General features: G+C 44.6%; 1 protein-coding gene and 1 pseudogene across 1 annotated transcript; both read right to left on the reverse strand.

Moving 5' to 3' along the window:
- Positions 1-2,036: 2,036 nt before the first annotated feature.
- LOC128417044 (mas-related G-protein coupled receptor member H-like) lies at positions 2,037-3,472 on the reverse strand. Its single transcript, XM_053395228.1, has one exon. It carries the CDS (start codon positions 3,427-3,429, stop codon positions 2,446-2,448), a length of 984 nt encoding a protein of 327 aa, XP_053251203.1. The 5' UTR covers positions 3,430-3,472; the 3' UTR covers positions 2,037-2,445.
- Positions 3,473-4,815: 1,343 nt separating this feature from the next.
- On the reverse strand, positions 4,816-6,006 carry LOC128417282 (regulatory factor X-associated protein-like; annotated as a pseudogene).
- Positions 6,007-12,676: the final 6,670 nt, after the last annotated feature.

Here is a 12,676-nt window from a genome sequence, read left to right on the forward strand (position 1 = left end):
TGCCAACCACCACCCAAAAGTCAACTATTAAGAATAAACCAGGTACTGGCTAAGGCTACTGTCTGGTGCTAGTACAAAGTCCACAAGACCTAACCAGCCATAGGTCATGGGTTTATCATGGCCTGAATAATATTTCACCAAGTCTGCTGCTCAAAATGGTCACCAGGCCAATGCCCTCAGACAGACCCTCCAAGTGTCCCTATTTTCCAGGGACAATCCTAGGTTTACAGATGACGTCCCAGTTTCTGATTTGATCCCAGAATGTCCCACTTTTCCTTAGGACATCCCTATTTCCATTAGATAAATATTGGAGGGCATGGAGTTATGCGATCCCCAAGGCATGGAGATAAGTAACTATACAACCTTTAGAAGACTTCTGAAGGAAGCCCTGTATAGGAAGGGCAGTGTATTAAAAAAATAATAAATTAATTATGCTTTATATATGTTGGAAGCTGCACTGTCAGATGTGTGGGGCATTATTATTATTATTATTAGTGCTTTTTTCTTAAAAAAAATGTTTAGGGGTGCTCTCATTTTGATTCAAGGAAATCACCATTTTACAGTTCAAATCAAGACAAATAAATACAGTAAATGGACAAAAGTACAAAGATTCACAAAATGTTTAGGGGTATGCATCCCCCTGCATCCCACCAGAAAAAAGCACTGATTATTATTATTGAATTGAACGTTCCTATTTTCATCAGAGAAATATTTGAAGGCAAGTTGAATGTGCTGAAGCCAGGCCTGCTCTAAAATGGCTGCCACTGGGCTCTATAGCCAAAGTAGGTCTAAAATATCATGGCCACCAGCAGAACTAATGGGGAAGGGCAGGTGGCTGATGCACTCGCTCAAATCTGAGACAGAGATGACCGTGGAGTCCTAACCTGCAACACTCCTGGCACAAAAGGAGGCAACTGATAACCAACTGCCCACAGGAGGGTGGAGGAGGCCCAAGACAAACCAGCTACCAAGTGGTCAGCTCTGTGGCATGTGTGCTGCCCAAGTCCCACATTGTCCTTTTGACCAAGCTGCTCCGCAGCGGCTCACATGCCTGAAAGACACAGAGCAGGAGAAGGTAGTCCAGCTCAAGGCTTGCCTATCTGCCAACTCAAAAAGTGTTCTGCCAGCTTCCCACGCTAAATGGAGCTCAAACGCCCCAAGAGACACCAGCAGTAAAAACAGAACAGTGGAGTCAGTAATTTTGAATAGCTATTTTATTAGCAAGCAGATACCTATGTAAGTACAACGGCCATCAAACAACATTTAACACTCTAACTGAATAAGCTAAGCGACTGGCTTGTTCTCAATAGTTTATTCATCCTAAAGATAAATTAATATATACCAGCAGTTAGTGCACATGCAAATGGTGCTTCAGAATAGGACAGAGGAGGGTGTATGGAAACGGGGCAGGTCTGTGTGCAAGGGAGAGTTGAAAGAAGAGGTTGAACATGATACTGGTGTGCTTGCAAAGGAGGCCATGCAATAAGAGAGAGGGGAAGGCTTTGTTTGTTTGTTTGTTTGTTTGCCAACCTTCATCTGAGTATCACAGGGTAGTTTAAAGTACAGTGGTACCTCAGGTTACATACGCTTCAGGTTACATACGCTTCAGGTTACATACGCTTCAGGTTACAGACTCCGCTAACCCAGAAATATTACCTCGGGTTAAGAACTTTGTTTCAGGATGAGAACAGAAATCGTGCTCTGGCAGTGCGGCAGCAGCAGGAGGCCCCATTAGCTAAAGTGGTGCTTCAAGTTAAGAACAGTTTCAGGCTAAGTACGGACCTCCGGAATGAATTAAATACTTAACCCGAGGTACCACTGTATAAAAACACAAAAATTATATAAGATAAAGACACACAAAATGATGCCCCCCCACATACACAATTTAAAAGGCCATAGATTGTTTAACTCCAAGGTCTGGGAAAAGAGGAATGATTCCTCCCCCTGGGGACCTGATGATTCCTGGGGAGAAGATTCCACAAGTGGATTTCCTCGTTCTGCATTCGGCACAGAAATGGGTTGATCTCTGTGAAACGGAGACTGGAGGGGGGGAAGGAAGACAGTGGAGGGGAAAGGGGTGAATGTGAAAATTGGGGTGCTAAGGGGCTTACAACAAAGCAGGGAGGAGGGTGCATGGGGATGAGGTTGAGAGCAGGGGCAAGAAAAGGGTGTAGAATAGGAGGGGGAGATGTGTGAAAGAAGGAGGTGCACCTCTACTTAGTAGATGGTGAAATCTATCCCCTGCCCCGTTCCTCTGTTCCTCTCTCAGCTGGTTTCATGGTATAGCCCCAATTCCTGCAGAGGCAGGTGGGAACCATCTTGAAGAGGCAAGCTCAATGTAGGTCACTTCAAATCATCCCATATTCTTTGAAGAAATGGAAGGTGAATCTTGAGCACAGGGGCTAAGAATGTGTGATTGCATGATTGATAAATCTTTTGGAGCCATCATAACTTAGTTTCAGCCGAGGATGCCATTTCATCTGGATGACTTTCTTCCTCTTTGAAAACATTCTGAAGTATGACTTTCATGCTTCTCCTAGGTTTGCCTCTCTTTGGTCTCCCAACCAGGAAATAGATCAAAGGGTTAACGCTGCTGTTCAGAGTGGCGCACAAGTAGCCATATTGTATGCGATGCAAAGTTGGTGACTCAAAAATATAATGGCTTATGTAAAAGGCATTCATTGGGAAAGAAAAAGAAAGAAAGAAGAGGAGTGTAAGCAGGATGACCGTGATCAGCTTTCTCCGCCTTATCCGTTGTGTTTTAAAGCAGAACTTGATAAAAAGAATCAAAGTGGAGAAAGTCATGAGTGGGAGGCAAATGAAGCCGTTCACAATATACTGGTAGCACCTTATATACTTGTGTTCCTTCTTAGCAATCAGGAAGAGAATGAAGTGAATTCCAGGGAAAATGAAAGAAAATATCCATATCAAGGCACACAAAATGGTAGACAAATGTGGCGGCCGGTGGCATCGATACCAAAGGGGGAACAGGATACAAACACACCTGTCGATGCTGATGGCTGTCAGCAGAAACTGACCAGTGTTGTACATGCATTGGAAAATATCTTCGAAGAATTCAAACACGATGCCTTCATCCTGTTTACGGTTTTGAAGATAGCGTATTTCTAAAATAAAGTCAACAGCGAGTAAACCAAAGTCCGCAATGGCGAGGTTCAGGATGTATGTGGTGAAGGGGGTCCTCTGAATACGGAATCCAAGCAGCCAGATGACAGTTCCATTCCCCAAGCATCCCAAAATGCAAACTATAATTATTGATACACACACTATATACATTGTTACTGTCCTATATATAAATTCTGGGTCATCATTACTGTGGCTGTTGTTGGAAAAAACACTTGCATTGGATGTTCCATAATATTTCTCTCCAGCATCCAAAGGGTACAGGAGCGTTGGGCTGAAACTTGCCATTGTGTTCAACTTTGGCTTTTGTGTTCTGTCTGGTGTAGAGATTCCTGCTGGGAGAAATGTGAGAAAAGGTCACGTTAGCCTTTTGCTAACAAGGTGAACAAACTTTTTCAGTCTAGTCTTTCTTGCTTCAGTCTGAGAAACCACTGCTAAGGTGAAATGCTTCTTATTATACCCTCTCCAGTTAAAGTTGCATTTTCAGAAAGACACATACAGACAATAAAGTTATCCTACCACTTTCCATTGCTTCATTTTTCTACCCCATTGATTGCAGAGGACATGAAGCTATCCCAGTTGGACTTGCTGGCCCACTTTGAATGTGGCCAGCCAGGGCAGTAAAGGAGGCAAGATAGGTGAATGAATGGAAGGTTCTGAAACAGAAATCATGGAGTGATAGGCAACAGTTTCACTCTTGCTGTCAATGTCTCCTTTCAAATAGTAAAATTCTTTTTCTTTTCTCCCTCTTAAAAAGTGTTGTGTTGTTTTTGCTTGTTTGCATTTCATAATATTCTGGTTCTAGTAGAGTTCAGTTTTTTCCTCTGTAAGCAGTGAATTTTCTCCCTTTAATAGTATCCTAGTTCTATACTTGTAACCCGAAAGCCAGCTCTTTTTTTGCACTTAATCAACTGCACAAAGCTGAACTGGAATGGGAGTGCCCCATCCATCTCAAGACTGTCCCATCCAAAAATATCCAGAAGCAGCAATATCACTGGGGTAAACATGGGGACTGCAAGGGTGACAGTCACCATCCTGCCGTGACTTTGATCCATGGGGAAATATCAGAGGAACACACTGTTTAAATGACAACAGCAGAGAAGGCAATTTGGAAAGGAAGAGATGAATATGAGCAAAGGCATTTGGAAATAATTTCCCTACATTCTGGATGGAGATGAAGAGGTTAAGCCCAAAGCTTTTGTCTTTAAGGTGGGGTGTGGAGGAAGGGAGAATGTAATGTGGCCTCAAAGAAGAGGAAGAATGTCCTACCTTAATTCCAATCACAGATGTTTGCTCTCTTAGAATTCTAAGGTCTGAGTCAGTATTTCTTCTCCGTTTTTCAAAACAAGTTGCCGATCCAGCTGTCAGCACTCAGCATTGAGCAGAGAACATCAGATAGACTATCATGTTGGTTCAGTAAGGGTGGGGCAGGTAATTGATATCCTGTTAAAATGTGCAAATCCATTAGCTGGTGTTTCAAAAAAAAGGTTAGGGTTAACTTTCTTTCCCAGGATGCATCAGCAATCCCCTGCGTGCGCTTCAAATTGTTTTGGTTGTAACTTAGCAAAGCCTCAGAAGATATTTGCAGCTTGTACTTGCAGATGTTTCAAGCTTAGTGGCATGTTGCATTAATAGTCAGATTCTGTACTGAATCAGCGACGATAATGGAGCTTTTCAATCTGTTGCATCTTCAGGCAGAGCTGTAAAAGGCTGCTGCCAGAAATCCTGGAGAACTCCTGTCAATCAGTGTTAACAGCACTGAACTAGAACCATAGAGTGGTAGAGTTGGAATGGATCCCAAGGCCCATGTAATCCAATCCCCTGTGATGCAGGATAAAGCGTGTTCTCCTTCATGGAGAGCACATGTTGCAGTGGGGGCCTCCAGGACACTCCAAAGTTGTGGGGCGGGCTAATTGATCATTGGCCACTGATGCGATTGGGGCTTCCCTTGTTGTTAGGATGAAGTTAATGTTGCCATTTGTTGATTGACAGCCAGAAATGCTAAAACTTCTTGCACGAGGCTAGGGCTTCCTCTTTTCGCCCGTGCATCAGATTCCTGTCCCCCTTCCCTATATTTAGGGTTGTTCGCTTTGACTTTGCTATGCCTGTCATGGGGTCGTCTGCTCTTGGGGCAGGGGCCCGGTAGGAATTTTGTCCATCTGGCTGATTGGCTGGGGCCATTTGGTTTTTGCCTACTGCGTAGCAAATTGTCACAACTTGTAAGGTTGTGGTTAGGCATTGGTTTATGGTTTGGTTGGTTGAGGGGCATGGACTGGCTATGCCTGCCCCTCTAATGCTGCTGCTGCAAAGGATTCCATTAAAGCAGGGGTGTCAAACTCAAATTCATCGGGGGCCGCATCAGCAGTTTGGTCACCCTCAAAGGGCCGGTTGTATCTGTAGGACTATGTGTCCACTCTTTATTATCACTTTCCCATCTCTCCTGAAATTGCCTTCCCTCTGCATCAGCTCCACCTCCACCACTTCCACCGCCCCCCAAGGCCTGGTCGCTCTTCTTGCATTTGTACTTCTCCTTGCACATCTTGTTGCGGTGCCTCTTGCACATCCAGGGCTTGTGCTGCTTGGCCACTTGTGTGGTGGTCTTGCTGCAGCCTTTGTAGGTGCAGCTCTTGCAGCCGCCGCCTCCTCCTCCTCCCCCAACTGGGCGCGACCCTCCTCCTCGTCGTCCAGATCCTCCAGGCCTCCGTCGCCGTCCGCGTCGCCCGCCACCACCGGGCCCAGCTCGTAGAAGACCATGAGGCCTGAGGGCGCCTCCGAGGCCCCCTGCGATGGTGGCTGCAGCTGCCGCACCACCTGGGGCTGCAGCAAGGCACCCACCGCCTCCCCGTCCTCGCCGCAGGGCTGCATCACCAGCAGCGTGAGCGGCTGCGGCGGGGAGGGGGAAGGCGACGATGAGGAGAAAGCGGCCGAGCTGCCGCTCGTGTTCCTGGAAGGCTCCGTCCCTTCAGCAGGCCTCGCAGCCAGGGCCTCCTGCAGGGCCCCTCGGCTGCCACAGCAACGGCAAACGGGTGCCACGGGTCGGGCGCTGACAGGTTGCCGGCTATTACGCACGTGCGGGGAAGGCGACGTGCACGCGACCTCTGCCTCCTTTCCCCGGAAGCTCACTTAAACGCGCAAGCACAGAGGCGGCGACGGCGGGGCTTTCCCCCCAATCCTTCCCCGCCTGCGCATGCGCGTTGCACGCCCGACGTCGCGCATGTTCAAAAAAGGCCGCTAGGGTAAGCGATCTCCTTTATGATATTGGAGTTAGTGGGAGGATTCGTCGCGCGCATGCGCCTTCGCGTTGGCAGCCTGTTCGATGGGTGGGTGGGAAGCGACTGGGCTTTTAATAGCGGGCTGGGGCTACACGGCTACACGGGCCACATGACGAGGTCTGGCGGGCCGGATTCGGCCCGCGGGCCTTGTGTTTGACACCCGTGCATTAAAGGAATCAGGGGCTAACTATTGCTTGTCCACCCTGTCAGGGGGGCTCGGGCCATGTAAGAGCTCAGTCTGTCCCCCATGGGGAGGCAGATAGTCGCAACCAATGCCTGAGCAACCAAAAACCTTAAACAAAAAATTCTGTGTGATGTGTGAGTTATTGGGGTGGCCCTAGGGACCTCGACATGCAACTAGATGGAGTAATAAGTTTAACTTAGTATAAAGCAGCTTTCCTATGTTCCCACATTCACAGACTCGCACATATACATATCTTAAGAATTGAGCTGTGGACATGATGGAAGCCAAAACAGACTGAAGGAGAGATCAGGACAAAGCAATCAAACCAGGGCTTTTCTGCAAATGCTGCTTTTGAAGAGGAGTGTAACGAAAGAGAGAGAGAGGCGGAGGCAGCACAGAGAAGGAGAAAAAAGCAGGAAGGAAAGATCTCATGCATCAGTGCCAGCCCATTGAAAATGCTGCTTTAAAAGGATTCCAAATGATACTGCAAATGCTTTCTTGCTGCCTTGTTAAAACACCAGTTCCTGATTACGCACTCACATTGCTGTAATTCTATCCCTGCAAGCAGCTGCTTTATGCTCTTGCCCAATTTTATATACACTACATCTGGGATGAAAGAAGACTGAAGGATTTCAAGCCTCAAACATCCTACTTCCAACCAATCGTTTGATCACAGATGAGAACAGACAGGTTTGAGATATTCAGAACTTCACACAAGACTCCCCTCTCACAAGTGTGTTGCATGTCAAATGTAACGTGATCATATACTTGAGTTGGCAGAAACACACACACACCATAATAACATGGACTTGGTTCCTTAGAGCATGCAAAGGTTCCAGGTTCAGTCTTAGAATTTTCAGGTAGGACTGGGAGAACACCAAGCGGTGATGGGAGTGTCTTCAATTATGTCTGTCTCCATGTGAGCCCATTGTTTCGTCTAGTCCTATAGGATTATACTTGGTTGGTGATGTAGTAGAGTTCTATATTGGGAATCCCCCCTCCCCCCCCATGCTAATAAAACTCACTGCAGTCAACTGAAGGCAAGCAACCATGCTCTGGGCTCCCCACTTCTCTCACTGCCAACAAAAACTAATAAATGAATGGAAAAAGAACCTGCCCACATGACGGTGACACAGAAACCTCACACACATTATGTCAAAGAATGAAAGCTTTCTACCCCCCTTCTCCCCCCCCATGCCTCTCTTCTCTCCCATCTTCATACGGTCTATAACATTAGTGTCTCCCATTGAATATAACTGATCTGTAGAAAGGACTCTATGAACTGAAAGCAGAGGTGCCACATGTATTTTTGTTACCCAAATTAATCTTAATAAAAGCAATTTTTAAAAATCTGGGCAAGCCACTAACAGTCAGTATAGACAATATTGAGCAAGATGGACCAGTCATCTGACTAAGTTTTGTTGCTGTCTACTTTCACCACCCACAGAAGTTCAGGGGCTGAGTGCAAGGAGAGATAACTTCTGTGTTGCACACACTAAGTTGTGATATTCCCTCCCTACACAGATGCACCTGGTACCTTCATTATGCACATTTTACCATATACAGATCCTGCACCTCTTTATCCTGGCCTTTGACACCTGAGAGTCTGCTATCAGGTGCTTTTAACATGCTTTATTAAAAGTGCTCTACCACAAATGCTTTCAGTGAAAAGTCTGTTTGATCCAGATGAATATATTTATGCAGTACTGATATTAATATAAATATTTGAAATCATTAATCAAGAAACAAACTGGTCTACAGGATGGCACTCAAGTTGGATCTCTGTTGAGTTTCACAATTAATATTGCTTTTACAGTACTTTGTTCTTTGATTCAGGAAGTTTACCTTTCTCTAAACTCTTATTCTTATCCCAACTAATTGTTGCATTAAAACAATAATATCATAATAAGACAATCTCTTTCATGCATGAATCATATAATTCACATTACATCATGAATCACATTACAGGATCTCCAGATAGCCATTCTTGCTGCTCTCTGGATAACCATAGTATAGCAAGCATTACAATCTAAAAACATCACTCAGCAGTTGAAAAAATAAAATAAGTGGACATCTCTGAAGCGCTTCAGACATATACACTTTATGGTAAATACATTTGTTTGAAAGAAAAAAAAGCTGAAAGGAGCATGCACTATAATCAGAAGAGAAATGCAGTTTCTGATTACTTTGAAGACATCATACCAGGTTTTGCTCCTGGAACTCTAGCTCCTCTGTATCTTCCTTTTCCTTCAAAAGAATCTGGAGTATGACCTATGTGTTCTGCTTAGATCAACCCCTTTTCTTTCTTCCAAACAGGAAACACATCAGTGGATGAAATATGATATTTAGACAGCTGCATAAGAACTAAAAATGTGTAAGAGCCGAATGAAGAAATGATCAGTTAAGAAAAACGAAATTAACCGGCAAGCTAAGTTAAGGAAGAAGCAGAGTACAAGCAGATTGGCTGCCTCTTCTGTTGTCACCTCAAAGATAGTTTTATGAACAGGATAAGAGTGGAGATAGTTCTTAGTGAGAGGCCACACACAGTGCTATTTTTTCTAGACAAAGAGGTGCCAGAACTCACCATGAATGCCTCCCTTGTTCTCTTATAATGGAAATGGCGCCCACCTGAGAGGTGCCAGAACTGAGTTCCAATAAGTTCTGGCGGGGGGGAAAGCCCTGACCACACATGAAATAAAATTAAACCCACATTTCAGAAGAGACATGGAGGAGGCACTAGAGAAGTCTTCGTTGTTCTCCTGACCTGTAGATCACTGCTATAGTAACTTCATCAGGATAAATCCCTTTATTGATGTTAGTTATGCCTTGATTTTATATTTCCATGCTTAAGCTGCTTAGCAGAATCATGGATACACAACCCAAAACCCAGGATATCATATATTGTACAGGTACAATTTCAGATGGTGCCACAGATAGCACTTCTCTCTGTGTTTGATGGAGATAATAAAAGCACGACATGTAAAGAACTTGAAACATTTTTTCTTGGTAACTGAAAGTTTTATTATTGTTTATTATTATGTACTATTATTCTTATTATTAATCTGTTGTACAAAATTGGAAAACTTTACAGGATTTTTGTGATGCTCTTGCATAAGAAATGTATGGAAGACTAATCCTTCTCAGAAAATTACATACTACTTTAAGGCCCTGAAAAGTTTGGCTAAAGGTACTCCATTTCAAGATATATGGCACATTTTATTACATGTGTAAACATGCATCTTTTACATCAACAGCTCCCAACAGTAACATTAAAACTTTTGAATTCCTAAATCTACTGGATTTATTTCATGAAGCAATATGCTACTATACATCTCCCCTGTTATTAAGATTATTACTTTTGTTAAATACAAATGTATTAATTAAAAAAACAAACCCACTCATATATATACATACAAGATTACAACCTAAGAATCATCATAACAAAATCTGTTCGGCAAACTGGAAAGTGGGAAAGATATCCCTCCCTTCCTGACATTTTCTGAGTTGGTCGCATAGCAGCATCAGTGGAAAATGGAGGAAGAATTGGCAGTGTTCCCCGCCCCCAATTCCATTATTCCTTGAACTTTGCTTCCTGTGTTTAGTCAGTCATGGTGCTTCTCCTTGCACAAATATCCTGCCATTCTTCTCCATCTCCTCAGTTTAAAAATGGTTCAAACTCTCAATGATCATCTCCTGCATGGTTTACTGTGACACTTTCCTCTCTGGGCTTCCTCACTGTTCCACTTTATCCAAAACTTGGCTGCCCCAACTATTTACATCTCTAGCCATTCACACCTTCTGTTGTCTCTCCCTGATTCCCTTCCACGGCTTCCCAGTCATTTCCACCATTGGTAAAACTCTGTATCCCTGTATCTGGATCCGAGCCGGTCTATAAGACAGTCACATGTGAACCTCTATGCTAGTAAAAGCCATATTATATTTGGAACGGGACCCAAAAGGTCAGCAGGAGCAAAACTAGAAGCAACTTTGGAGACAGAGCGCAAAATGCGATTGAAGATTTCTCGAAGGGTTTCTGTGTGTCCCTAGGTTGTCAGGGGGCTTTTCCAGATGTGCAGTTCACATCTGGTAGCTTTCTCTCGAAGGGAATCAAAATGATTTTGACATGACTCAGAAGGCTCCTTGGGAAGGTTCTGTTTTTTAACATAGTTATTTTTCTCATGGCATGGGTTTTGTATCAAATGCTGTTGTAACTGCCTTCACCACAGAAAACACTCAAATCTAATCTGTATAGATCAAAACTTCCTGGCATTTAACAGCCAAGAGCATGTGCCCAGTATAGCATGTTTTTGATTCTGTTTGATTTTATGGTGAATTATTATTATTGTATTCTCTATATTGTGTGTAGGGGAATGGATGTAGTTCAGTGCTAGAATATCTGTCTTGCTTGCAGAGCATCACAGGTTAAATCCCTGGCATCTCCAGATAGGGCTGTGAAAGACTCCTGCCACTCAGCATAGATGCCAACTTCAAGAGGCCATGGGGGCTTCAGCCCCCACAGTACTGGGCCCCCACAAAGTTGATGGGCATTTCCATTCAAATGGTGGATGTGCACTGCACCATGTGGTTGATAATTAGGGGGCGGGGCTTGCCTGGGCCCCCACAATATTTCATTCAAGTTTGCACCCCAGCTAGTCATTGTATGCAATACACTGAAGGTTGGCGGTTCGAATCCCCATGATGGGGTGAGCTCCCATTGTTCTGTCCCAGCTCCTGCCAACCTAGCAGTTTGAAAGCACACCAGTGAAAGTAGATAAATAGGTAATGCTGTGGTGGGAAGGTAAACAGAGGTGTTTCCGTGCACTCTTGTTTCCATCACGGTGCTCCGTTGCACCAGAAACAGTTTAGTCATGCTGGCCACATGACCCGGAAAGCGGTCTGTGGACAAACGCCGGCTCCCTTGATCTGAAAGTGATATGAGCACCGCAACCCTATAGTTGCCTTTGATTAGACTTAACAATCCAGGGGTCCTTTACCTTTTTTTACAATACAGAGCTATATGGTCCAATGGTTGCTTAGCTCTATATGCTCCTTTGGTATATGATTAGGTGAACTATAAATGTCCTTAATACAGTAAATAAGTTTTCATATGTGGAACTTCTCATGTTTGGACCTATAGTAGGTAGCCAAACCTCACCACCCTTGAACAAGAAAGAAATGTCAGCAGATTTGGGATACATCAGGTCCTCCCTTAAAGAGGGCACATATTACGGTGAGACCTGGAAAACCGACACCCTGTGTTGTGGGTGAGTACGATTGGTCAGCCATAACACCCAATTGGTAGGTCCCTTGTAGCTGGGTGCAATCTGGCCAATGGGACGCAGTCCAAATGGTTCAAGGGACCTATTTATGCCCATGCACGTGACCCAGAGCTCCCTCTTTCGGCACGTGCATTGGAACACCCGCCCACCTCTCCCTACATTTAGGACTTTGCACTTGACTTTGCTATGCCATCGTGTGTCATCTGCCATTGGGACAGGGGCATGGCAGGAATTTTCCCCACTTGGCTGATTGGCTGTTGCCATTTGGGTTTCGCCTGCCGTGTAGCAAATCATCACAACTTGTAAGGTTGCGGAAAGGCTCTGGTTCAGGTGATAGGGATGGGAGAACACTCTCGCCATCCCTCTGTGAAGGGTATTCCATTAAAGGAATCCATGGACTCAATGGTTTGGTCAACCCCTGAGAGGGGGTTGTGCCCATGCCTGAATCCAGGGGGACATTTGGGTGGCGGAGTTAGCCTGTTCCCAGCTTTCCGCTTATCCAGGTGTTCACCCTTGGCTGACCTATGCTGGAACCCTGCATGGCAGGGAGCTAGTTGAACCAGAGCCTATGCAACCAGTCACTTTATGTAATCAATAAAGTTGTGGCCTAAATTCTGCCAAAAACAAACAAAAAATTTGAGTCATGTGTAAATTTATTTAGGGGGGAGGTTTCTGGGTCTGAACACGCAAATATCTAACTAAGTAGAAACTATAGTGTCTTATTGTAACTAGAGTGATACAGCTAAAACCTGTATTCTTTGGAGTCATCATAAGTGGATTTCAACAAAGGTGGCCTCCAC

Source organism: Podarcis raffonei, chromosome 7, assembly GCF_027172205.1.
Source record: "Podarcis raffonei isolate rPodRaf1 chromosome 7, rPodRaf1.pri, whole genome shotgun sequence".
NCBI lineage: Eukaryota > Metazoa > Chordata > Lepidosauria > Squamata > Lacertidae > Podarcis > Podarcis raffonei.